Source organism: Oryctolagus cuniculus, chromosome X, assembly GCF_051225735.1.
Source record: "Oryctolagus cuniculus isolate XC-2025 breed Fujian yellow rabbit chromosome X, ASM5122573v1, whole genome shotgun sequence".
Lineage (NCBI taxonomy): Eukaryota > Metazoa > Chordata > Mammalia > Lagomorpha > Leporidae > Oryctolagus > Oryctolagus cuniculus.
In genome coordinates this window covers 84170382-84194387 of record NC_142888.1, presented here as the reverse complement: position 1 = coordinate 84194387, position 24006 = coordinate 84170382, and the positions used below count along the sequence as shown (strand labels likewise).

Below are 24006 nucleotides of genomic sequence, written 5' to 3'. Positions count from 1 at the left end.
AAAATAATTTACACTTTAAATTTTATATGTCATTTTATAAATATCCATTTTCAACTTGGTTAGTAGTGTTACTACAATTTTGTATATTTTTACCAACTTTTTGTCCAAATGTTCTAGGAATCACTGAGGGGTAGGTGTTAAATATTCCAATACAATTGTAGATTTTTCTATGTCTTCTATTTCCCTCAGTTTTTTGTCTTATGTATTTTGGAACTCTTGTATTAGGTGTATATAAACTCAGGAAACATGTATTCTTGAAGAATTGACTATTTTGTCATACGATAAAGAACCTCTTTTTGGCACTCTTTTTGTTGGTTAGTCATTTATTGATTGGCGTTTGGGCTGTTTCCAAGTTTTAAAAAAAAGCTACAGCAGGGAGGGGCTGGTGCTGTGGCGCATTAGATTAATCCTCTATCTGCGGTGCCAGCATCCCATATGGGCGCCAATTCTTGTCCTGGCTGCCCCTCTTCCAATCCAGCTCTCTGCTATGGCCTGGGAAAGCAGTGGAAGATGGCCCAAGTGCTTGGGCCCTTGCACCCATGTGGGAGACTGAAGGAAGCTCCTGGCTCCTGGCTTCAGAACAGTGCAGCTCCGGCTATTGTGGTCATCTGGGGAGTGAACCAGCAGACAGAAGACCTTCTCTCTGTCTCTCCCTCTCACTGTCTTGTAACTCTACCTCTCAAATAAATAAATAAAATCTTTTTAAAAAGCCACAACAAATATTCTTTAATCCCTCTTCCTACCTATACCCACCATATTCTTGATAGATTTTACTGACGAAATCAGGGTAATGTTCATAACAGGTCCCCGTTCTTGTTGATGACCATGTTTTGAGACACAGAGATGAAGCATTTTAATGAACAAATCCTGACAACAGCAGAAAATGACTCCAAGCTTGTTTATAACATCTGATTTCTCTACCAAGTTTGGCATGAAACTGTCAAGAATGTCTTTCTTTTTCATAATACTCTTTTCTTTGGAGTCTTTCTTTATCTGATATCAATCTAGATATATCAGACTCTTTATGCTTAATGTTTGTATGCTATATCTTTTTTATTTTTTTACTTTTTACCTGTCTATATTTAAAATATGTCTCCTATATCCAAGTGTGAATTTCTATCTTCCTTTTTTGCAATTGTTGGACAGTTTTCTTTTTTATTTGTTGTATGTAGTCCATTTATATTTAATGTAATTATTATTATATTTGTGTTTTAGTTGACCGTCTTTCTGTTTGTTTGCTGTTTGTCCTTCATCATTCCTTTCCTATTCTCTTTTGTGTCAATTAACTATGCTTTGATATTCCTTTCCTTTAACGCATACCTCTTTCTACTGTACTTAAGTGACTGCCTCAGATATTTGTATATGCTCTCTTAATTTACCACACTCTATATTAAATGAACAATGTTCTGCTTCTCATATAATGCAAGATCCTTATAACAGTATAATTCTATTTACTTATTATAATATTATACTTACTACATATTATTTTATGTTATTGTGTTCATGTTTTTATAATCAGTCTTAGAATTTATTGCTATAATTTTTAATAGACTGTTGTCTTCTAAAGAATTTACTGTGAAAAAAACTAATTTTTATGCATACCTACATATTTTTAGCAGAACTCAGAGAATTTTTATACTACACTGCCATGGCATTCAATATACAAATATAATTTAAAAACAGATATGAAAGTACTGGAAAATATGTCCTATTTTCCTGTGTATCAAACATCCATTTGGTATCATTCCCTAAAGGCTGACATATTTCCACTATCATTTACTTTGTATGGTGATTTTGCTGTTGATAAAGTGTCTCAATTTTAAATTATATGAAAATGTCTTATACTCTCTTTTGATCTCCATTTTTTTCTTTTTTTCCCATTTTTTCTGATAATAAGTCAACAATGATTGTTTTCCTCTTTTTGTAATATCTGTTTTTTTCTTTGAATATATTTAAGATTTTTATCTGTCATTGTTTCTTTTCATCATTATTAGTTGTGGATGTATTTATTTCATCTTATATGTGCTTATATTCCTGGATCTGTAGTGTTGTTTTGAATAACTGGAAAATGCCAGCTGTTTGTTTGGACATTTCTTTAGCCACTTGTTCCCCTCTTATGTGAATGCAGTTGCATGCATATTAAATCACTCACTGTTGTCTGAAAGAACACTGCTGTGCTGTCAATGTTTTTCTATGCTTTTTCACTCTGTGCTTTGAGTAGTTTTTATTCCCCACCTTCAAGCTTACTGATCCTTTTTCACTAATGTGTTCAATATGCTGCTAATCCCTGCCACAAAAATTTTGATTTCCATTTGGTTCTTTTTACAGTTACCTTCTCCAGAAATTCCCTGTTTTTTTCACAACTTATATACATCTTTGCCTGTGAATTCCTTAACATACGTATTATAGATATTTTAAAGATCTTCTCTGCTTCTTCCAATATTTTAGATATCCATGGATCTACTTACATTGTTAGGTCTTTTTTTCTTTACAATAGTCATATTTTTCAGTGCCTTCATATCTATTTTTAATTATATTTGTTTTTTAAAAGATTTATTTATTTATTTGAAAAGCAGTTACAGAGAGGCAGAGAAAGAGAGAGAGAGAGAGAGAGAGAGAGAGAGGTCTTCCATCCGCTGGTTCACTCCCCAGATGGCCACAATGGCCGGAGCTGTGCACATCTGAAGCCAGGAGCTTCTTCCAGGTCTCCCATGTGGGTGCAGGGGCCCAAGGACTTGGGCCATCTTCTGCTGCTCTCCTAAGCCATAGCAGAGAGCGGGATCAGAAGTGGAGCATCCGGGACTCGAACCGGTATCCATATGGGATGCAGGCACTGCAGGTGGCAGCTTTACCATCACGCCACAGTTCGGCCCCAATTTTTAAATTATATTTGTATATTGAATACCATGGTAGTGTGGTACAGAAGTTCTCTGGATTCTGCTAAATTTCTTTGAAGAATGTTGAATACTATTCTTGTGGGCAGATCAATTACATGGGAATCAACTTGACTTTGCAGTGATGATTTTTAGGCTTTGTTAAGACAGGGCAATTTTCCATTGCCCTTGGTCTTAGGTATATCCCCTTAGACCTGGAATGTGAGGATTTTTAAATGTGGGATCATTTCATTTGAAAAAAATCACATTTAGTATTTCTTGGAGTAGAGTCTCTTGACAACAAATTCCAGCTGCCATTCATTAGAAAAATGTTCTTATTGTTCTTTTAACTTTTTAAAAATTTATTTGACAGATAGAGTTACACAGTAAGAGAGACAGAGAGAAATGTCTTCCTTCCATTGGTTAATCCCCCAAATGGCCGCTATGGCTGGAGCTATGCCGATCCAAAGTCAGGACCAAGGTTCTTCCTCCTGGTCTCGGGTGCAGGGACCCAAGCACTTGGGCCATCCTCCACTGCCTTCCTGGGCCACAGGAGAGAGCTGGACTGGAAGAGGGGCAGCCGGAACTAGAACCAGCGCCGCAGGCAGAGGATTAACCAAGTGAGCCACGGCGCGGACCCCCTTATTGTTCTTTAATTATTGAGTTATGTAGTAGATAGAATTCTAAGATGCTCCCCACTAAGATTCCTGGCTGTTAGTTATTCAATCTAGGTACTGTGAAAGAATTTTGATGGTATAAAACTTCCAAATCAGTTGATTGTACTGGATAGAAATATTTTGGGTTGCCGAATCTAATCAAATGAGGTCTTTAAAAATTTGTCTAACTGGTAGCAGAAGAGGCTGTCAGAGGGGGTTAAAAATATGAGACAGATTATACGTAAGGGAGAATCTCCATTGCTATGATGGAGAAAACCTATGGGGTGTAAAAGTGAATTTCCTCCAGAATTTGAAAGTGGATCCTGGTAGCTAGCCATCAAGGAAGCAGAGACTTGAAGGAAGTGAATTTGGTCAACAACCTCAGTAAACTTGGCAGTGCATCTTTCCCTAAAGCTTCTAGATGAGAGTTTAGACAGACTGACACCTTAAATTTTGGCTTCATTCTATACTAAACAGAGAGCCCAGCTCAGAGATGCCCAGGATGTTAGCTACAAAACTGTGAGATAATAAACAGGTGTTGTTTTAGGTCATTGGGTTTGGAGTAATTTGTTATACAACCATAGAAAACAAATGCACTGCTTTTCTGGTTATTCTTCAAGTTTTTACTTCCCTCCCAAATATGCCTGTTTTGTTTCAGAGTCATTGAATAATTGCTTTTTATATTCTGTCCAATTTTTAATTGTAATCAGTGGATAAAACAGGCTGTAGAGGGCTAATTCCATTTTAGCTGGTCTGAAAATTATTTAAGAGTTCCTATAAAATATTTGCAAGATATGTTCACTGAAAACTATAAAACCTGCTTTGATAAATTTATGAAGAAATAGAGCATATTTGTGGATTGGAAGATCAAAATTGCTAAGATCCCTGTTTTTCTCAAAGTGTTACATAGATTCAAAGTGATTCTAGTTAATAACCCACCAGGCTTTCCTATCTTTTTTGAGAACAATTGACAAACTAATTCTAAGATACATGTAAAAATGGAAAGTACATAGGATATGGAAAAAGGAAAATAGATTTGAAAGACTTGCACCTGATTTCAAGATGTATGGTAAGTAAGGCAGTGTGGTACTTGTGTAAGGATTGATATATTTATTAATAGAACATAGTGACATCATTCAGCACACTGCCTTTTGATAAAGGTACCAAAGTAATCCTATAGAGAAAGCAAACTTTTTTCAACAAATGGCTCTGGAACATCTAGATGTTCATCGGGGGCAAAATGAAACTTAATCTATGTTATGTCATATAGAAAAATTATTTTGAATTTGTTATTAGTCCTAACCTAAAAGCTCAAACCATAAAGCTTTTAGAGGAAAAAAATAGAATATTTTCATGACTTGGATCAGGTAAAATTTTCTTAGGGCATAAAAATCAGTAATTATAAAAGAAAAATTATACATTAGAAGAAATCAAAATTTAAAACCTCGGCTCCTTAGAAGAGATCATTAGGTGGATGTTGTGGCATAGCAGGTTAAGCCACCACTTGAGATGGCCACACCCATATAGGAGTGCTTAGGAGTTCTGCCTTCTACATCAGTTTCCAATCCAGCTTCCTGCTAATATATACTGCTGGGAGGCAGCAGATGATGGCTCAAGTACTTGGGTCCCTGCCACTCCCATGGGAGGTCAACTGAGTTCCTGGCTCCTGGCTTCTGTTTGACCCAGCCTGTCTTTCACTGGCTGTTAGAGAGTGAACAAGCACAAAGAAGATCTCTCTATTTCTATTACTCTGCCTTAGAATTTTTTAAAGATTTTATTTATTTATTTGATAGTTAGAGTTACAGAAAGAGGGAGAGACAGAGAGAAAGGTCTTCCATCCTCTGGTTCACTCCCCAAATGTCCCCAGCTGCCGGAGCTGAGCCGATATGAAGCCAGGAACTACAAGCTTTGTCTGGGTCTCCCACATGGGTGCAGGGCCCCATTCACTTGAGCCATCTTCTACTGTGTCCCAAGCCATAGCAGATGGCTGGATTGGAAAAGGAGCAGCTGGGACTTGAACCAGTCCCCATATGGGATGTTGGCACCACAGGCAGATTCTTAGCCTACTATGCCACCACACCAGCCCCTGCCTTTCAAATTAATAAATGATTTTTTGAAAAAAAGAAGACATTTTTAGGAGAGTGAATAAGAAAGGCACAGACCAGGAGAAAATATTTGTAAAACATGTATGTGACAAATGACTTATATCTTTTTTTTTAAAGATTTATTTTATTTATTTGAAAGAGTTACAGAGAGAAGTAGAGACACAGAGAGAGGTCTTCCATCCGCTGGTTCACTCCCCAGATGGCTGCAACAGCCAGAGCTGTGCTGATCCAAACCAGGAGCCAGGAGCTTCTTCCAGGTCTCCCACATGGGTGCAGGGGCCCAAGAACTTGAGCCATCTTCTACTGCTTTCCCAGGCCACAACAGAGAGCTGGATTGGAAGTGGAGCAGCTGGGTCTCTAACTGGTGCCCATATGGGATGCCAGCACTTCAGGCCGGGGCTTTAACCCGCTGTGCCCCACAAATGACTTATATCTAGGATATATAAAGAACTTCTGCAAAAACACATACAGTCAAATTTTGAAAAATGGAGAAATTTTTAAATAGACATTTCACACACACAAAAAATATAAAGATGGCCAACAAACACATGGAAATATGGTCAATATTATTAGCCAGAGAAAGTCAAATTAAAACCAAAATGAAGTGGTAATACATACCTACCAGAATGGCTACAAACAACTGATGTCATCAATATATTGTGCAAGAATCTAGAACAACTGGAATTCTCATACATTGTTGTTGGCATAAAACAGTTCAACAGTATTTTTTTTTAATAAAACACAACATATGCCTTTTCTAAGTCCCTGCAATTCCATACCTTGTTCGTCACCATTTCTCTGCTAACACAACAAATTGTTTAAGTTTGAATTGTAGCTCTAAAAGCAATGAAGTTTGTCTTTCATTTTTAAATTGAGCTCTTTACTTTAGGAACCCCAGGCCTTCCTGGACCAAAAGGTGTCACTGGTCCTCCAGGAAACCCTGGCCTTCCAGGAGAACCTGGTCCTGTAGGTAAGCATTAAAAAAAATAAGAGTTTGCTGTTCTGTAAAACTGAAGCTGATCACACTCTATTTGATAAAGTCAAGTTATATTCAGTTTGGGAAAGTTAAATCATGTTGAGCCATGAACATTTTCAAACCAAGAAAATGCAGTGATCATTCATTTAGCTCTGTGTGTTAGGTACAAAATGAACAAGCTATTAATAAACGTTACTTAAAATTACTATAATGAGACCTTATTTGCGAGGCTCACTTTTTCTGGAGAGAGTTAATTCAAGTGTTCTATAATAGAAGATAGACACTGATATTTTTCTTTTTAGAATGGCAGGCCACAACAATTGTATTCGTGCATGGCCATCTATAGTAAGACTTCTCTTGGCTCCATGTGACGCCTATGATGTACTCTTCCACCTCTTGCACATTACTCTCTTGGATATTCTGAAGCCATACTAAAATGAAAAACGGAGTTTTTTTTTTTTTATATTGAGTGAATGATTAAGATGTTCCTTATTATCTTCCTTCATTTTTATGCTTCCTTTTTATAGGAGTTCATTATTTAAAGGAGTGTGTCAGATGCACTTTATGTCATTTCAGTAGAATTATTTGAAGGAAGCATGGAAAGAATGAAGTATATTAAAGGAAAAGGGAGTCGGCAACAGGGATTAACCTGCTGTATTCTATTCTTTAGGTGGTGGAGGTCGTCCTGGGTCACCAGGGCCTCCAGGTGAGAAGGGCAAACCAGGTCAAGATGGTATTCCTGGACCAGCTGGACAGAAGGGTGAACCAGGTGCTGTATATATTTTTTCATTTTTCCTAATTTTCTGATTTCCTCCTTGTCTACTTTAACTTGCTATTTTTTCAACAGTGAGGTTACATTTTCTTTCTTACCTTCTTTTTTTTTATACAGTTTTAAACTTCTTTTATTATCAATACAGAATACATAAACCAACTTCCAAGACATTTTTTTGTTCCAAGACACACTCTTTCTTACCTTCTAAGCTATCATACACTTTTTTTTTTTTAATTTTTTTTTTGAATATTTTTTTTTAAACTTTTATTTAATGCATATAATTTTCCAAAGTACGACTTATGGATTACAATGGCTTCCCCCCCATACCGTCCCTCCCACCCACAACCCTCCCCTTTCCCACTCCCTCTCCCCTTCCATTCACATCATGATTCATTTTCGATTATCTTAATATACAGAAGATCAGCTTAGTATACATTAAGTATGGATTTCAACAGTTTGCTCCCACACAGAAACATAAAGTGAAAAATAATAGATGATTTTTTTAAATGATGATGAAATCAGAGCAGACCTATTGTCATGTTTAATCCCAGTGAGAGTCAAGTTGGGAATTGATAATTTCTTTTTTTTTTTTTTTTTTTTTTTTTTTACAGAGGATCAGTTTAGTATGCATTAAGTAAGGATTTCAACAGTTTGCACCCCCATAGAAACACAAAGTGAAATATATTGTTTGAGTACTCGTTATAGCATTAAATCTCAATGTACAGCACATTAAGGATAGAGATCCTACATGAGGAGTAAGTGCACAGTGACTCCTGTTGTTGACTTTACCAATTGACACTCCTGTCTATGGCATCAGTAATCTCCCTATGCTCCAGTCATGAGTTTCCAAGGCTATGGAAGCCCTCTGAGTTCTCCGACTCTTATCTTGTTTAGACAAGGTCATAGTCAAAGTGGAGGTTCTCTCCTCCCTTCAGAGAAAGGTACCTCCTTCTTTGATGACCTGTTCTTTCCACTGGGATCTCACTCGCAGAGATCTTTTGCCAGAGTGTCTTGGCTTTCCATGCCTGAAATACTCTCATGAGCTTTTCAGCCAGCTCCGAATGCCTTTAGGGCTGATTCTGAGGCCAGAGTGCTATTTAGGACATCTGCCATTCTATGAGTCTGCTGAGTATCTCACTTCCCATGTTGGATCACTCTCCCCTTTATTTACTCCATCGGTTAGCGTTAGCAGGTACTAGACTTGTCTATGTGTTCCCTTTGACTCCCAGTCCCTTCACCATGACCAACTGTGAACTGAAACTGATCACCTGGAACAGTGAGATGGCATTGGTACATGCCACCTCGATGGGATTGAATTGGAATCCCCTGGTATGCTTCCAACTCCACCACTTGGGGCAAGTCAGCCTGAGCATGTCCCAAATTATACATCTCTTCCCTCTCCCATTCCCACCACCATGTTCAACAGGGATCACATTTCAGTTAATTTTCAACACTTAAGAATAACTGTGCATCAATTACAGATCTAAACCAGTCATATTAAGTAGAACAGACAAAAAAAACTACTAAGAGGGATAATGTATTAAGTTGTTCATTAACAGTCAGGGCTATGCTGATCAAGCCACCATTTCCCATAGTGTCCACCTCACTCCAACAGGTTTCCCTCTTGGTGTTCAGTCAGTCGTCACCGATCAGGGAGAACATATGGTATTTGTCCCTTTGGGACTGGCTTATTTCACTCAGCATGATGTGTTCCAGATTCCTCCATTTTGTTGCAAATGACTGGATTTCGTTGTTTCTTACTGCGGTATAGTATTCTAAAGAGTACATATCCCATAATTTCTTTATCCAGTCTATCGTTGATGGGCATTTAGGTTGGTTCCAGGTTTTAGCTATTGTGAATTGAGCTGCAATAAACATTAGGGTGCAGACCGCTTTTTTGTTTGCCAATTTAAATTCCTTTGGGTAAATTCCAAGGAGTGGGATGGCTGGGTCGAACGGTAGGGTTATCTTCAGGTTTCTGAGGAATCTCCAGACTGACTTCCATAGTGGCTTGACCAGCTTGCATTCCCACCAACAGTGGGTTAGTGTCCCTTTTTCCCCACATCCTCGCCAGCATCTGTTGTTGGTAGATTTTTTCCTTCCTAATTACCATCTTATTCTTGAGACTATTAGGTCATTTTTTTTGTTGATCAAGTTGCCTCTGTCTTACAAAAAACTCCGTATCTTTCCTTGTCCAATTTTCATGTCAAGATGCTACCCAGCTCTTTCAGATTTCTCTGCTTCAGTATGCAGCATATACTGTTTATATATTTTCATATGATATATATCTATAAAGGTGTATTTAATAATCAAATAGGATATGTTTTTGTATAGTATTCTAATAGTGCTGGAATTTTTTTTCTGTATTGGAAATCAATCTTCCACATGGTTTATATAGCTTATAAAAACCATAGTGGTCACATAATACCTGTTTCAGTTATTATTATCAATTTGGGATTTATTTTTTGTTCTGTACCCTGACAGGTCAACCAGGCTTTGGAATCCCAGGACCCCCTGGACTCCCAGGACTTTCTGGTAAACCTTAATAAAACATGCTAAATCAATTCATAAAATGAAAATACTCTCCAGTAAGATTATTTTTACATGTCTACCACTTTCTATAATAAAATACACAAGCAAACCCAGAAGCTCAAAACTGGAATTATACCTGAAAGTATTTCTTAATTATCAAGTTAGTATAAGGAATTGTACTATATGAAAATGTGTCCTTAAGGAAATTTACTTGTATATACTCTTAATTAACTTCAGGAATAAATACTGATGAAATAATACAAGCAAAATTATAGAAAAAGTAGATTTCATTAGTCTTTTAAGAACTCACTGAACCAGAAAAAGATCTACTCTTTTCTCCCCCATGGAAGCAGTATCAAGGCAATATAAGGAAACTCTGTAGGAATATGTACCAATATAAAACTTTCTTGAAAACTCCATCTTACTATGTCTTCTGCATATTTGGATGGGTATGTGCATATGCACATCAACCTTCTCTTGCTTATGCATACTCTCCCTGTAAGCACCAAATAGTTAATAGAAAAAAATATAAGTGTGTATACAATATACACACACAACACACACACACGCACACACACACACATATATTTATTTGTGTTCTGAAATGACCATTGGCTAGTCTCTGGAGGCTTTCTTCAAACCATATACCTATCTCCTAGAAATGCTCATATCTTTCTCAGATTGCAACATAAAAATTATTTTAATGCACCACTGTCTTTTGGCTAAGCATATTAGTGATGCAGAAAAAATTCAAAGAAGAGTTTGTCTGGATTGTGATTATAAATCTTGCTTAGAATGATCTTCAGGGACACATAGTGATTATTGAAAATCTGTATCTTCCGTTAGTCTCAAAATTAGGCTTGAAACATATTCTAAGAATTGCCTCTAGTTATCTTGAACATATTTTTTTAAAGATTTATTTATTTATTTGGAAAGCAGAGTTACAGAGAGGCAGAGACAGAGGCAAAGAGAGAGAGAGACAGAGATACAGGGAAAGACAGAGAGACAGAGAGAGACAGAGAAAGTCTTCCATCTGCTGGTTTACTCCCCAGATGGCCACAATGGCCGGAGCTGTGTGGATCCAAAGCCAGGATCCCAGAGCGTCTTCTGGGTCTCCCACGCAGGTGTAGGAGCCCAAGCACTTGGGCCATGTTCCACTGCTTTCCCAGGCTATAGCAGAGAGCTGCATCAGAAGTGGAGCAGTGGAGACTTGAACTGGCACCTATATGGGATGCCGGCACTGCAGGTGGCAACTTCACCTGCTATGCCACAGCACCTACCCCTTGAACATATTCTTGAGCATTATACTTTTTTAATTTTTTTCTCATAACTACTGGTCATATGATTATGGCTCTATGTCCCAATGCAAGAGAGAACTTTCTGTGTCCAAGCTGTTATTGTTCCTATACATACTTTAACAAATACTTCTGATAAAAGATACATACATTGAATAGGAAAAGGGATTTTCTGGGTGGGTTTAGGTTTTGTGGGAGATAGAAATCACTGTAGTGAATTCCATTAGGTGTTCAAATAACAGTGAATAGCTTTACCCTTAAAGGCAAACCTATAACTCAGTGTCATTTAATGTGTTCTCTAATATCACTTTACTTTTATAGGTCAAAAGGGTGATGGAGGATTACCTGGCATGCCAGGAAACCCTGGCCTTCCAGGTCCAAAGGGAGAACCAGGATTTCAGGGTTTCCCTGGTGTGCAAGGTCCTCCAGGCCCTCCTGGTTCTCCAGGTCCAGCTCTGGAAGGCCCCAAAGGCAACCCTGGGCCCCAAGGTCCTCCTGGGAGACCAGGTATGTTCATGAGTGGTAGGAGAATGCTCTATTTATTAGCCCATTTATTGCATTTTGCTGGCAGGTTATTCAGACTTTAGTACTTGAGAATCTGTAGTATTAGAATTTCTTACAAATAAATAGCTTGGTTTATAGCTTCCTCCATCCATGTCCCTAGCCTCTTGTATATCCTTTTTAATAACATGTTTAATCATTTACTTAAACTTGAAGTAAGACAAAGCAGACTAGAGGAGCAAAAGGAAATAGTGGTTTTATTAGTCTTGTTATTCAAAGAGTAAGCTAAACTGATAACCTGGCAGCAAATTGCCATGTGCATTTTTAAATGTGAGCTTCTCAGCATGTCATCACAGAAATCATTTTAGTGATCACCCAATAGATGCTTGTGGCCCATATCAAAAGTGTTGCTATGGTTCTGTCACGTGATCAGCAAATATCACCAGGCACAATAAAAAATTGTATCTTGTCTAGGAATTAGGCAATCAAATTTATCTTCAGCATCACAGCATGATCAAATTGACTAGTGATCTCTTCATACCATCTTTGTGTCTATACCTCATTTGTGTTCATTGCTTTATTCGTCACAATTTTGCATCCAATGGTCACGTTTCCATTTTGTGTCTATGCTGTGTCATTTCATTTTACTAATTTGGAAATGTTCATTTTCATCTGTGATTAATATTGCCGAGCTCAATCACTGGTGATAGGCTATTAACAGATTTTTGAGACTTGATATTCAGTTTTTATTTCTGGTCCTTGAGAATTTGGCCTTCATTGATTGAAAGAAATAAGAGAATTCTACGATTAAAGAAACAGCAATTATCCTTTCATGTCCATATCCATGATTTATTTTTAAAATGCATTTAAAAGTGAAAAGTTTCATTTAAATTACAGTAAAATCTTAAGTGGTTGAAGTTAATTTTAATAAGACACTATCTGAAAACATATGAGATAACATACCATGTTCAGAGAATAATTTTCAAAACAAAATGTTAATCTGCTCTGACTTGACTATAGAAGCATTAATTAAGGTTTTTACCTTTGTTTTTTGTTGGAGAAAAACCAGTGAACGTCTCAGCCATATTAAGTCTCTTGCATGTAATATAAAAAATGACAACAAGTATCTTGGTTTGTTTTGCATGTAATAATTCAAATAAACCAAACTATTATCCCCTTCAGTTCAGCACTGTGATTTGTCATTTTTATTGATGATGGAGCTCACTGTTGACTGGCATTTTAAAACATGTCAGCATAAAACTGCTAGTCACAAAGTTGCTTGAAAATTACTGGATTTAAAGAAATACTAAAAACAACTCAGAAGAACATATACCTGATGAGTGTTCAACTTCTTAACTTGTTTGTATACTACAAATGAAAATGAAGTTTTAAATTCAGTTACTGTTAATCTGAGCTCATGTAAGGATTATGAGAAAATGATTTTTGGCCTTTCAAAATATGGCACTTGTGCTATTTTCATCTTAGTGTTGATGCTAAGTGATGATAATTTGGTTTATGTACACATGCATGAAAACGAACTTGCAGGATATTCTTTCATTGAATTAAATTTTAACTTGAAAATATTTAGTGTAATGATTTAGTATCTTGATATTTCTAACAGTTTTGATATTTTTCCCTTTTGTTAATGATGTCATTGGGCCTTGGTGAACTTTGATCCCTATCCAGGTCCTACAGGTTAGCTCCTTAACTCTAAAGTAGTAACTGCATGAAGTTTGAAACTTTTCTTATATACTTATATACATATATTTTATATGTGGGTATGTATACATATATGTGTGTATTATGTATATGTATATATATACACCTCTACTTAATTTTTAAGTGTTTGAATATATTTTAAGAGCAGAGCATATATGCCAATTCAATTCTTACATGGTGGCCTATTTCTGTACGTTGTCAGGAACTTGTAAAGCTCAGTGTTTCTGTCTATTGCAATGACCACAGATTACCTAATTAGAAAAATTATTGTCTCCATTCCAAAATGCATGAATTCGTATTATTTTACCTGAAAATTTATACTACCCAAAACAGCATTGCATAATATTTTACCTTTCCTTCAGAATAAAGAATATTTCTGATCTTTGCTTTATATCTTTCATTGCCAATTGTATCAAGCTATCCTTCAAAGAGGCATTCATTTTGAAATAATATGTATTATCAATTCCTGCAAATATGAAATTGTCGGTTTGCCATACCTCTTGCAGGTTGTGAAGCCATCCCATCTTCACATCCTGAATTGTCACAAAGTTCTAAATTATACTTATGTGAAAAAAGACTGATAGGTACAGAGTAAAAAGAAAAATCAATGCATCCAGCACAGATTAGAAGGTTTTCCATCTTATATCCATCATACACATGTAAATAATCACGCCAAAGAAAAATGACCAAGATCTATCTACGGATAATTGCAGGCTCATAATGAAATACATTGATGTAATCAAGAGTAAAAAAGAAGCCATAAATACTTGAATGTATTTATTATTGTTCAAGGTAAATCATTCTTTTCACATTTCTAAGGTGGAATTAAAAGAGGAAAAAGTATACTCCTGAGGAGTGGCTAATGAGAGTAGGACAATTTTATCTCTTACATATTTAAAGTCAATAGTTTTTCACTATTATTTTTAGGAGGTCATCTATATCTATCTGAATTGATCGCCTAGTTTTGTACTTCCCCACAAACCCATTATTTCATTGAAGCTTAGAATGTCTTTTCTAGAAGAAACCAAAATCTTAGATGTGCTCAAGACAAATTACTCACTGGACATTGTTAAAGACTGGGAGACATTTTATTCAAGGTTATTGCAGAGAAGAAGAAACTATTGGCATAAGGGGTTGGAGGAGTGACTGAGGGAGTCTCCCCAAACTGATAAAGCAGGATTCTTGCTGTATCCGGGACCAAGGAGGTGGCCTAGTCAAGAAGCAGCTCAGGGGGGAGCCCACCTAAAGTATGGTGAAGATAAGAGTTTGATGACCTATGAGAAGACTGAGGGGCAAAGAAGCAGCTTGGTTAGAGTAATGCAGTGACTGTCACACCTGGGAATCTGCCTTAGTGCACATCTGTGCTTAGTTACATGACTATCCTGGTGAGCACCATATCATCCTTCCACAAAGGCTCTTATATGGCTTCATGTTTATAATCTGGTGTCTTATTCTAGCTATAAATATGACAAGTGATGAGCAAAGCTGTTTCTGCTGTTTTAGAAGACTCTTAGCCATAACCATAGCAGCTTGGACCTCACATCCACTTTCTGGTTTTCTGTAATCTCAAAAGCTTCATAAACCCCTAATAGCTGCTTCCTTTGTCCTTCATAAAAGAATGCTATCCTGCTATTTAATTTAACTATTACCAAGATAAAGAGAAGGCCAGGGACAACTTTGAAGTAATTTTAAGATCTCCACTGTCTGATTTGCATGGAATTTTGCTACCTTGATCACTGCTAGACTATACTGTCAGCCAGAAAATTTCTTTCAGCTGAGACAAAATATAGAATATATTCAAAGAATAAAAAAGAAAAATAGCCACATTGTTTGAAATCAATTTAACAACTTCTTATTTACCAAATATGCTCTAAATTGCATAACTATTAGAACCTGGTTTCTGTGGCGCTGTATTCTTTGCAATAGTTGAAAACTAAAACTTTAAGTAGAAGCTGGATTTAAAATATACCAGTAAGCTCAACAGCTGATCGTTAAAAAATTATCACTTATGTACAAGACTTTAGGTTTTGTTTTCATTTTGTTTTTCAGTTAAAATTCGTTAGATGCTATAAAAAATGGTGAATTGAAGGCCTTATATACAAAATTGACTTGGCATATAACTCATTAAAATGTTACATTTTAGAAATGAAAATCTTAGAAGTTTTGCTATGATATGATCCAAAGTTTTTCTTACTCCTGACTCAGACTGAAGCATCATATTTCAATGAAATGTTTTTCTAATAGTTTCTGTTATTGGTCCTTCTATATCAAACACACATATAAATTATCTTTACTTAAATTCTGAATTATCTTAGCTAGGAATTTTAATTTATTTAACTAGCCATGTGGCCAGACTCTGCTCTAAATGTTGTCTTGTGTTAGCTTGCTGTACATGGTTCAGGAACCATTTAAATAAACAGAAGCCAATTTTAGCTTTATGAATTTCAAAGTCTTGGATGCTTTAAAAGCTGCGTTATTAGGCAATGATGATAATGTTTTCCATTTATATGACATATCTTCATTTACATCATTTAATGTATTTTATTGTAAGTTCCTTGAAGGCAGAGTTTTGATCTTAACTCATTTTTGTCTTCCTTTGTAGCACGTTGCACATGGCAGATGTTAGGTCAATATTTTTTATTTTTTAAAATATTTTAGGTCAATATTATTTAAATTGAATTTGATTTTTAAAAAATTCTGTGAAGGAGGTTAGGGCAGATAATAGCGTTCCCGTTACACAGGTGAGAATATGAGCTCAGAGACAATGAATTGCCCAGATAATTCACTGCAGTTATCAAACAGCAGAGTCAAGAATAGTCTTAAGTCTTCTGATTCTTAAACTCAGTGTTCTCTTCTCTGATATTCAGTGTTTATATATCATAGCAAGACTTGTAAGAAGCAGAAATTGTGTTTGTAGTCAGTTAACACTAACCAAAAGGTTTTATCTTTTTATTTAATGAGCCTTCTTTTAATAGTGAATAGCTTAACTTAATATGTGCATTGAATAATAATAAAGTAAATGTGATATTTTCTGTGGTATGGGGTGGAATATCGCATGCTAAGATATGTTAAAGCACCCCTTCACTGACAGTCTTCACATTTCTGGAAAATGTGAATCTTAATTTTCAATTTAGTGATGTGCAAGTGTACTTTTTTTTCTCATTAAGTAACTAGTTGGAAGTAGTAATATATGGAAAAAACCTCCCGATGAGTTATGAAAAAAAATCAGAATGTGACTTCATGGAATGATTTTCAAATAAGACAAAAATACAGGTTAATATGGACATAGCATAAGCATGTTTTTATTTTTCTATTCACTCACCTATGTTCTTTGTAGTTTTTTTTTTTGTCAATGAGGCCTTTAAAGTTAACTGCTATCTCTTTGAATCAGTCTGAACATAGCAAGAAATATGCACCTTGTGTCTTTAATAAAGGATAGCAGAAGCCAAGATAAACATTTATCCATAATTATCCTTTTGCTACAGGAACTGAAGGCTGTCAGTGAAATGTACTATTTTTGCCAACTTTAATGTTTGAGACGCTAACATGTGGCTTTTCAAAAGTCACAGTAGCAGTGTTAACATAATGTCTTTAGTAGTTTTTCATTTTTTGAATTAATGAAAAAAGACAACTTATTCTGTAGAACAAGCTCTATTTGAAAAGGTCTGAGTCTCCATACTCCTGTATGGTTCTGTTTGCATTCATATTATGCTGTAGATATTAAAAATGCTGGCAAAGAGTATTATTGTTTAACTTGTGCTATAATGTGAACCACTTCTAACTCATAATCTTATTTTGTACTGTGTGATGTCTGATACTGCTAACATCGATCTTTGGGCTTTGGTGAACTCTGATCTTCCCAGGTTTTCAAGGTTAGACTCTTCACTGGTCAATTCTTTTTTTTTAATGCTTTATGTGTATGATAAGAGAAATTGCACCTTTTTTGCTATAATTCAGAAGTCATTGAAGAGTGCTATTATCCTCAAATACCACCTGCTCAGGTTTTAACATTTTGGTGAAGGTAATGTGACTTGTTTATAATTGACTTTGAAATGACATTAGGTCTTTGTGATTTAGATTGTTCTTAATAGTTAATCCATATGTGAAAGCATGTTGAATTTTAAATGGAAATACACTTAAGATATTTAGGCAAGCATGTGGTGCGTTTGTGATCTCTTCATATTTATTTCATTTTCTCAAATTTTGTTGCCTCAAATTGCCCTGATCGGTATACTCATGATTATTTTCAGTAATGGAAGAGGGAAACTTCTGAATACTGCTAAATAAATTATATGTCCCTTTTGTTTTAGTAGGACTCTGAATAGCAGATCCGAATTAACGTGTATCTTTTAATTGCAAAAAGAGCAGTGTCCTAGTTTTTTGTTTTGTTTTCAAATGATACAGTGTTCTGGTAACTTTTCAAACTGGGGAATACAGTTACACAAAATTTCTTCCCCCGACCCCCCTTATCTTGCCATTGTTATCAGGTTGACTCACGGCTTATTTTTCTCTTAATACATTGATATGCTACCTAATTTCTAGTCTAAATCACACATTATGTATGAAAACTAGCAGGTTTACTGAGATAACTATCTAGTGGATATGAATTAAATAAGTTTTGTTTTGTTTTGTATACCAAGTACCCCAGCCTTTTCTTTATGATTCGGTAAAAAAAAATTTGTGGTGTCTGGTTGCCTGGGTAAGGAGACTTATATGAGTTGTTTTTTGGAAAAAAATGATTTTTGTAGTGTTGTGAACCTGCTTCTTCTTTCTCGTGTGCCAATAGTGTTATATTATGAAATCATGTAGGAATATCTGAAAGATTAGAAGTGGGCTCATATTTTAAGATATGTTCTTACCTTTAATTTTACTAATAATTAAGATAATAATTATAATAATACTAAAATAAGAATTAAAAAACTTCCTATAGCTCTTACTTTGTACTAGGCACTGTGCTAAGTAATTCATATGTGCTATCTCATTTAAATCTTGCAACATACTGATAAAGTGGAGGCTATTACTATTTTCATTTTTCTTAAAGAAAATGAAGTCAAAGAAATTGATACTCTTGCTAAGGTCAAATAGCTAATGATTAATGGATCTGGGATTCCAATCCAGCATTGTGTCTCCAGAGTTAATATTCTCAATAATTATGCCATCCTGCCTTTTTATTGTGTAGCCACTGATTCTGAATCGTAAGAGTATTGGGAAAGGAACTAATGTTCAAATTTACTCTCTGATTAAAAAGATGACCCTTTGTCCACGTGTAAGCATGAGTTCAGTATTCTAAATGCATATATCTATGGTAGTTCCTTTAAAAAAATCTTAACATATTTTCCTGTTCGGTTGAAATCAATAAAATGTATCTGAGACTATCAGAGGAGAGAAGGCATAAGTGCTAACTAGGGTTTTGTAATTATTTTCTTAAGGCAGGACAACTTAGTCTCAGCCTTAGCCACTAAACACTGCAAGCAAGTAGCACCTATTTCCCACCTAGTGGCAAAACACTTGGTCAATGAATGATACTATCTCCATGGTTGCCTAATGGACCTTCTACATTTATTTGCAAAGGCAGATTAAAAACATAGCAGTAGGAAAAAAAACTAGCAAAAATCCCATTTTAAATTATCTTATTTGTTTACAAGACATGTGTAGAATTCTTTATTTTTCAAAATAAATTGTAAAGAATATGAAGAAATTTTAAAGTACAAATTTCTGACATTTAAAAACATTCCCATGGTGACTAAAGATAACAGTAATATACTGTATATTTCTTAAAAGGGATGGAAGACAGGATTTTGAATGTTTTTCCCACAAAGAAATGATAAATGTTTGAGGAGATAAGTATGTTTGCCCTGATCTGGAAATCACACAATGCATATATGTATTGAAGTGTGGTACCCCATAAATATGTGCAATTTTTATGTGTCAGTTAACATCTAAAAATAAATATATTTGCATTTTCTTAGATGGCAAAAAATACAAAATCATTGCATTTTATATTTTGGATTCCATTTTTGGATTTATAATGCATTGATCATAAAATAATTTTCCTCAATTATTTTTATGGGGATTATGTGGTTATCCATTGAATAATTGACATTATTTTATCACCAATGGTAACTACCATGAAAGCTGACAAATTCTTTGAAGCAAATGAACCATAATAGGTGCGAAGGGGAAATGTAAGGGATTGAACACTAATGGTACTTCAAAAAATGCTGGATTGGTGATTCACATTCTTGTTAAAATCAAAATAAAGAAAGAATTACCTGTTTTTCTTAAATTGGCCATTTACCACCTGGCACTGACTGCCAAAATTGCATGTCTCCTAAGGTCAAATAGAAAACCTGAACTTTATAATCAAATAACACAATTATATTGGAGAAAGAAAAAGACACGTTATGTACTAGACTATTTGCTTTGTTTTAAAGTAGTGTAATGCAAAATAAAAGTATGTTTATTCTATAAAAATTTTAAAAATGTTCCCATGTATCAAGCATATCAAAATGAGATCAGTTAATTTGCTTAAATAACTGTCTTGATTGCATAGTAATAAAAAGCTGAATAAATGTAGCTACTTACAAATAAAACAATTTGATTTTAATCACAGCAAGACAAATGGCTTAAATCCCTGATTGCCCTATAGTAGTGCTTCTTAAAAATGTGATCCTGGAACTAGAAGCTTCAGCTGCTATAGGGTACTTAGGAGAATGGAAAGTCTTAGGCCCCTCCTTAGCTTTGCTGATTCCAAAGCTCTGGGGGTGGGCCCAGGAATCTGTTTTAACAACTCCTCCATGCGATTCTGATGTATGCATGCTCCAATTTGAGAACAGGACCCAGCAGTGTCTTATTTCATTTTGATTTAAGTCATTTTGTGAGAAGCTTACAGAAGCAAATTTTATTATGTCCTGAGTCCTTTCTTTAGATATGAGCTTATTGGGTTTACTATATAAAAAAATAAACTAAAAGAGTCTACAAACCAGTGTTAATAACAGAAAGAACCTAGTCCAATTTATGTTAGAAAGGGAGTCAGCACAGGTCTATATATTTTGATGTAGTCTAGATTTTACATTATACAATTAGATTTTTCCAACTAATAGGAAGATGGCTGATATTTTACAAGCCTGCGTTTTGTGCTACTCTTATGCTATACTGAACTTGTGATCATTTGTTGTGCATTATCAAGGTCTACCAGGTCCAGAGGGTCCTCGGGGTCTCCCTGGAAATGGAGCTATTAAAGGAGAGAGAGGAAACCCAGGCCCACCCGGGCAGCCTGGCTTGCCTGGTTTGAAAGGAGACCAAGGACCACCAGGACTCCCGGTAGGAAATGGGAGTAGGTAATTGATAAGAGAAGAATGTGGATATTTGCATTCAAAATGAGAATTCTAAACTGCATCATTTAATTAGCACTCTCTGGACAAGTCTCTATGCATGGCTCACTGGCAAATTAAAAAGAATGTAGGAAGCAAGTTTCCTGTAGTCTTACTAAGGGGATTTTTGCTATATTATACCAAACAGGTTTCTCAAAAGATACGTTATCTAGAGTCTTTGGTGTGTATAGTATTTAGATTTGAGAAGCTTTCATTTCAGTGAAAGTAAATTTATGTAAAGGAGATACATATGTCAGAGCATTGCATGTGGATGAGTCCACCCATAGGGAAGTAATTATGGTGATTGGGAATATTTTAGACTTTGAAATTAGATAAAGTTAGGGTCCAATTTCAGCTCCAGTGCACATTTCTGCTTTGTGTGTGAGGAAAACAGACACTCTGGGTTTCTGTCTTCACCTATTAAAGAAAGAATAATAGCATATCCACTCATGTGCTTTCTACCTTGGTCTGAGTAACCCTGAGAGTCACGTACTTCTTTATGAATCCTGAAAGCTTCCTTCATTCATTCAAGTGGATTGTTAGTAGATTTGGCAGCCAACATGTTCTGGGCTGTCTTTTAACTCCACAGGCTGCTGTCTTCCAGAAAAGAAAAGTATCTAAACACTTAAGTGCATATTTCCTAAGGTTAAAGGTATTCTCACATAACCAGAGTATAGTTAATCAACTTTGAGGAATCGAACATAGATATAAATACTTTAATTTCTACCTTTCATGTTCCAATGATGTCAGTTGACATAGTAATATCCTGTTTAGCATTGTGTCCTCCAGTACAAGACGACCCAGGCCAAATCAGGTGTTGCATTTGTCATATCTCTTTAGTCTTCTTTAATCAGGGAAAATTCCCTAGCCTTCTTTTTCCTCTCATGACTTTGGCATTTAAAAGCCTTACCCTCACCATTTTTTAAATAGAATATTCCTTCTTTTCTCTGATGTTTCTTCATAAATAGATTGAGGTTAGAATACTCAGCTAGAATATTACATGAATGATATATCCTTCTCACAATAACAGATAAATGGATCCATATGTCCATTTACCCCTCATTTGTGATTTGAGTATTATAAAATATGTATTTACATATTTGGAAGGCAAAGCGAGAAAGAGAAATCTTCCATCTGCTGGTTCACTTCCCAAATGCCTGCAACACCTAGTGCTAGATCAAGTCAAAACCAGGAGACAGAACTCTATCCAGGTCTCCCACGTGGGTGGCAGCAACCCAAGTACTTGAGCCATCATCTCTTGCCTCCCAGGCACATTAGCAGGAAGCTGAATCAGAAGCGGAGGTGGCACTCCAACACAGGATGCAGGTTCCCCAAGTGGCAGCTTAACCCACTGTGCCACAGTGCCCACCTTGTGATTTACTTTTGATGAATTTGTTGTTCAGTTTCTCAACTGTGATAATTTCTACTTTTCTTCCCTGCAGCTAATAGGTAAGCAAAATTATGGGAAGGTACATTAAGAGCATACAAGCATACTGTTCTTTGTGAAAATTTTCCCTGAGACTTAACATCTGTTAATGATTTTTTGCTTCAAATACTCTCTAAAGGAATAGTGGCAAAATAATTAATTTCCAACTCTAGCACTACCACATATACCACTTAGCTCACTATAAGCAAGAGCTCTCCCTTCTTGCCTATTTATTTATGTATTTGTTATCAGTATGGATTCATTATTTCCCTTTTTTCAATGATTTATACATTTTAAAACTACCATTACTTATTTTGAATGCTCATATTGTTCTAGATTTATAAGCCCCTTCAAGCTGCTTTCTGTATTTTCCTGACAAATGCCCCACCTCATTGAGTTAGCAGTTTCTTTTATTTTTACATTATAAGACATTTTGGGCTTGTTTCTTCTTTGTTCCTACTAATGCAAGCTTCATTGTCCTGCACTTGGCTTAGCATTGTAACCTCCTAAACAATATTACTATTCTAGATCCATTCTAGAATTAATTTCAACTCTTCTTCCCATACCTTTTGTGATTTGCAAACCCAGTTAATTAACAGGCCCTACTATATTTTTGCTATGCATTTCAGATATTATCATTTCTGCATATGTGATTCTAATCCAAGTGGTCAGCACCTCAGGTCTATACTAAAAACTAAGTGTTTTGGTTAATAGTAATTGTGACCATATATCAAGTACACACTACATGCAAATTGATTAATATCCCTCCCCACCTTGAAGTAGGCACTATGTTTTCTCAGTGCTGGAAATGAAAAAACAGGGCCAGTGTTCTGGCACAGTGGGTTAGGACAACTCCTGCAATGCTGGCACTGAGTATGAGTGCTAGTTCGAGTCCTGGCTACTCGATTTCCAATCCAGCTCCCTGCTAATGCACCTGGGAAAATCAGCTGACGATGGCCCGAGTGCTTGGGCCCCTGCCACCCATGTGGGAGACCCAGAAGAAGTTCTTGGATTCGGCCTGGCCAAGCCCCTGCAGGGGAGTGAATCAGTGGATGAAAGACTCACTCTCTCTCTCTCTCTCTCTCTCTCTCTCTGTAACCATCTTTCAAATAAATAAATCTTTAAAGAAGAAATGAAAAGGAGGCTGGCTCTGTGGCGTAGCAGACCAAGCCTCCTCTTGTGGCGCCGGCATCCCATATGGGTGCCGGTTCTAGTCTTAGCTGCTCCTCTTCCAGTCCAGCTCTCTGCTATGGCCTGGGAAAGCAATAGAAGGTGGCCCAAGTGCTTGGGCCCTTGCACCTGGGTGGAATTGGGTCAGATCAGCTCAGCTCTGGCCATTGCAGCCATTTGGGAAGTGAACCAACAGATGGAAGACCTTTCTCTCTCTCTCTCTCCATCTGCCTGTCTGTAACTCTACCTCCCAAATAAATAAATAAAATGAAAAAAGAAATGAAAAAAATATTATGGATCAAATTGATCCAATATCCAACTCAGGTCACAGCATTTGGATTTGAATCCTGAAAGTTTGACTGTAGACATAGTGCTGTAAACCACTATGCTATACCTCTGACTTGACTCCCCTACATCACCCCAATTTTTTTCTGACATTGATGATTTCATTTACTCAGGGTAACCCTGGCCGGCCTGGTCTCAATGGAATGAAAGGAGATCCTGGTCTCCCTGGTGTTCCAGGATTCCCAGGTATTTGAATGTTCTTGGGTTTTCCTTTAAATTCCTTTGGAACAAGATAGCCATTTTCTGATTTGATTGAGTAAATA

At 36.1% G+C, this 24006-nt stretch overlaps 1 protein-coding gene across 2 annotated transcripts in view; it reads left to right on the top strand.

Annotated features, from left to right (window-relative positions):
• COL4A5 (collagen type IV alpha 5 chain) overlaps positions 1-24006 on the top strand; it is a 259685-nt gene that overhangs the window by 219366 nt on the left and 16313 nt on the right. The window contains exons 38-43 of one of the 2 annotated variants that reach the window (XM_002720176.6): positions 6524-6604; positions 7281-7379; positions 9867-9917; positions 11531-11716; positions 20619-20752; positions 23857-23929. In XM_002720176.6, coding sequence (XP_002720222.4) covers positions 6524-6604; positions 7281-7379; positions 9867-9917; positions 11531-11716; positions 20619-20752; positions 23857-23929 — 624 coding nt within the window. Of the gene's footprint in view, positions 1-6523; positions 6605-7280; positions 7380-9866; positions 9918-11530; positions 11717-13396; positions 13497-20618; positions 20753-23856; positions 23930-24006 lie in introns of those variants that run through there. The other variant, XM_089324139.1, reaches the window with a different exon arrangement.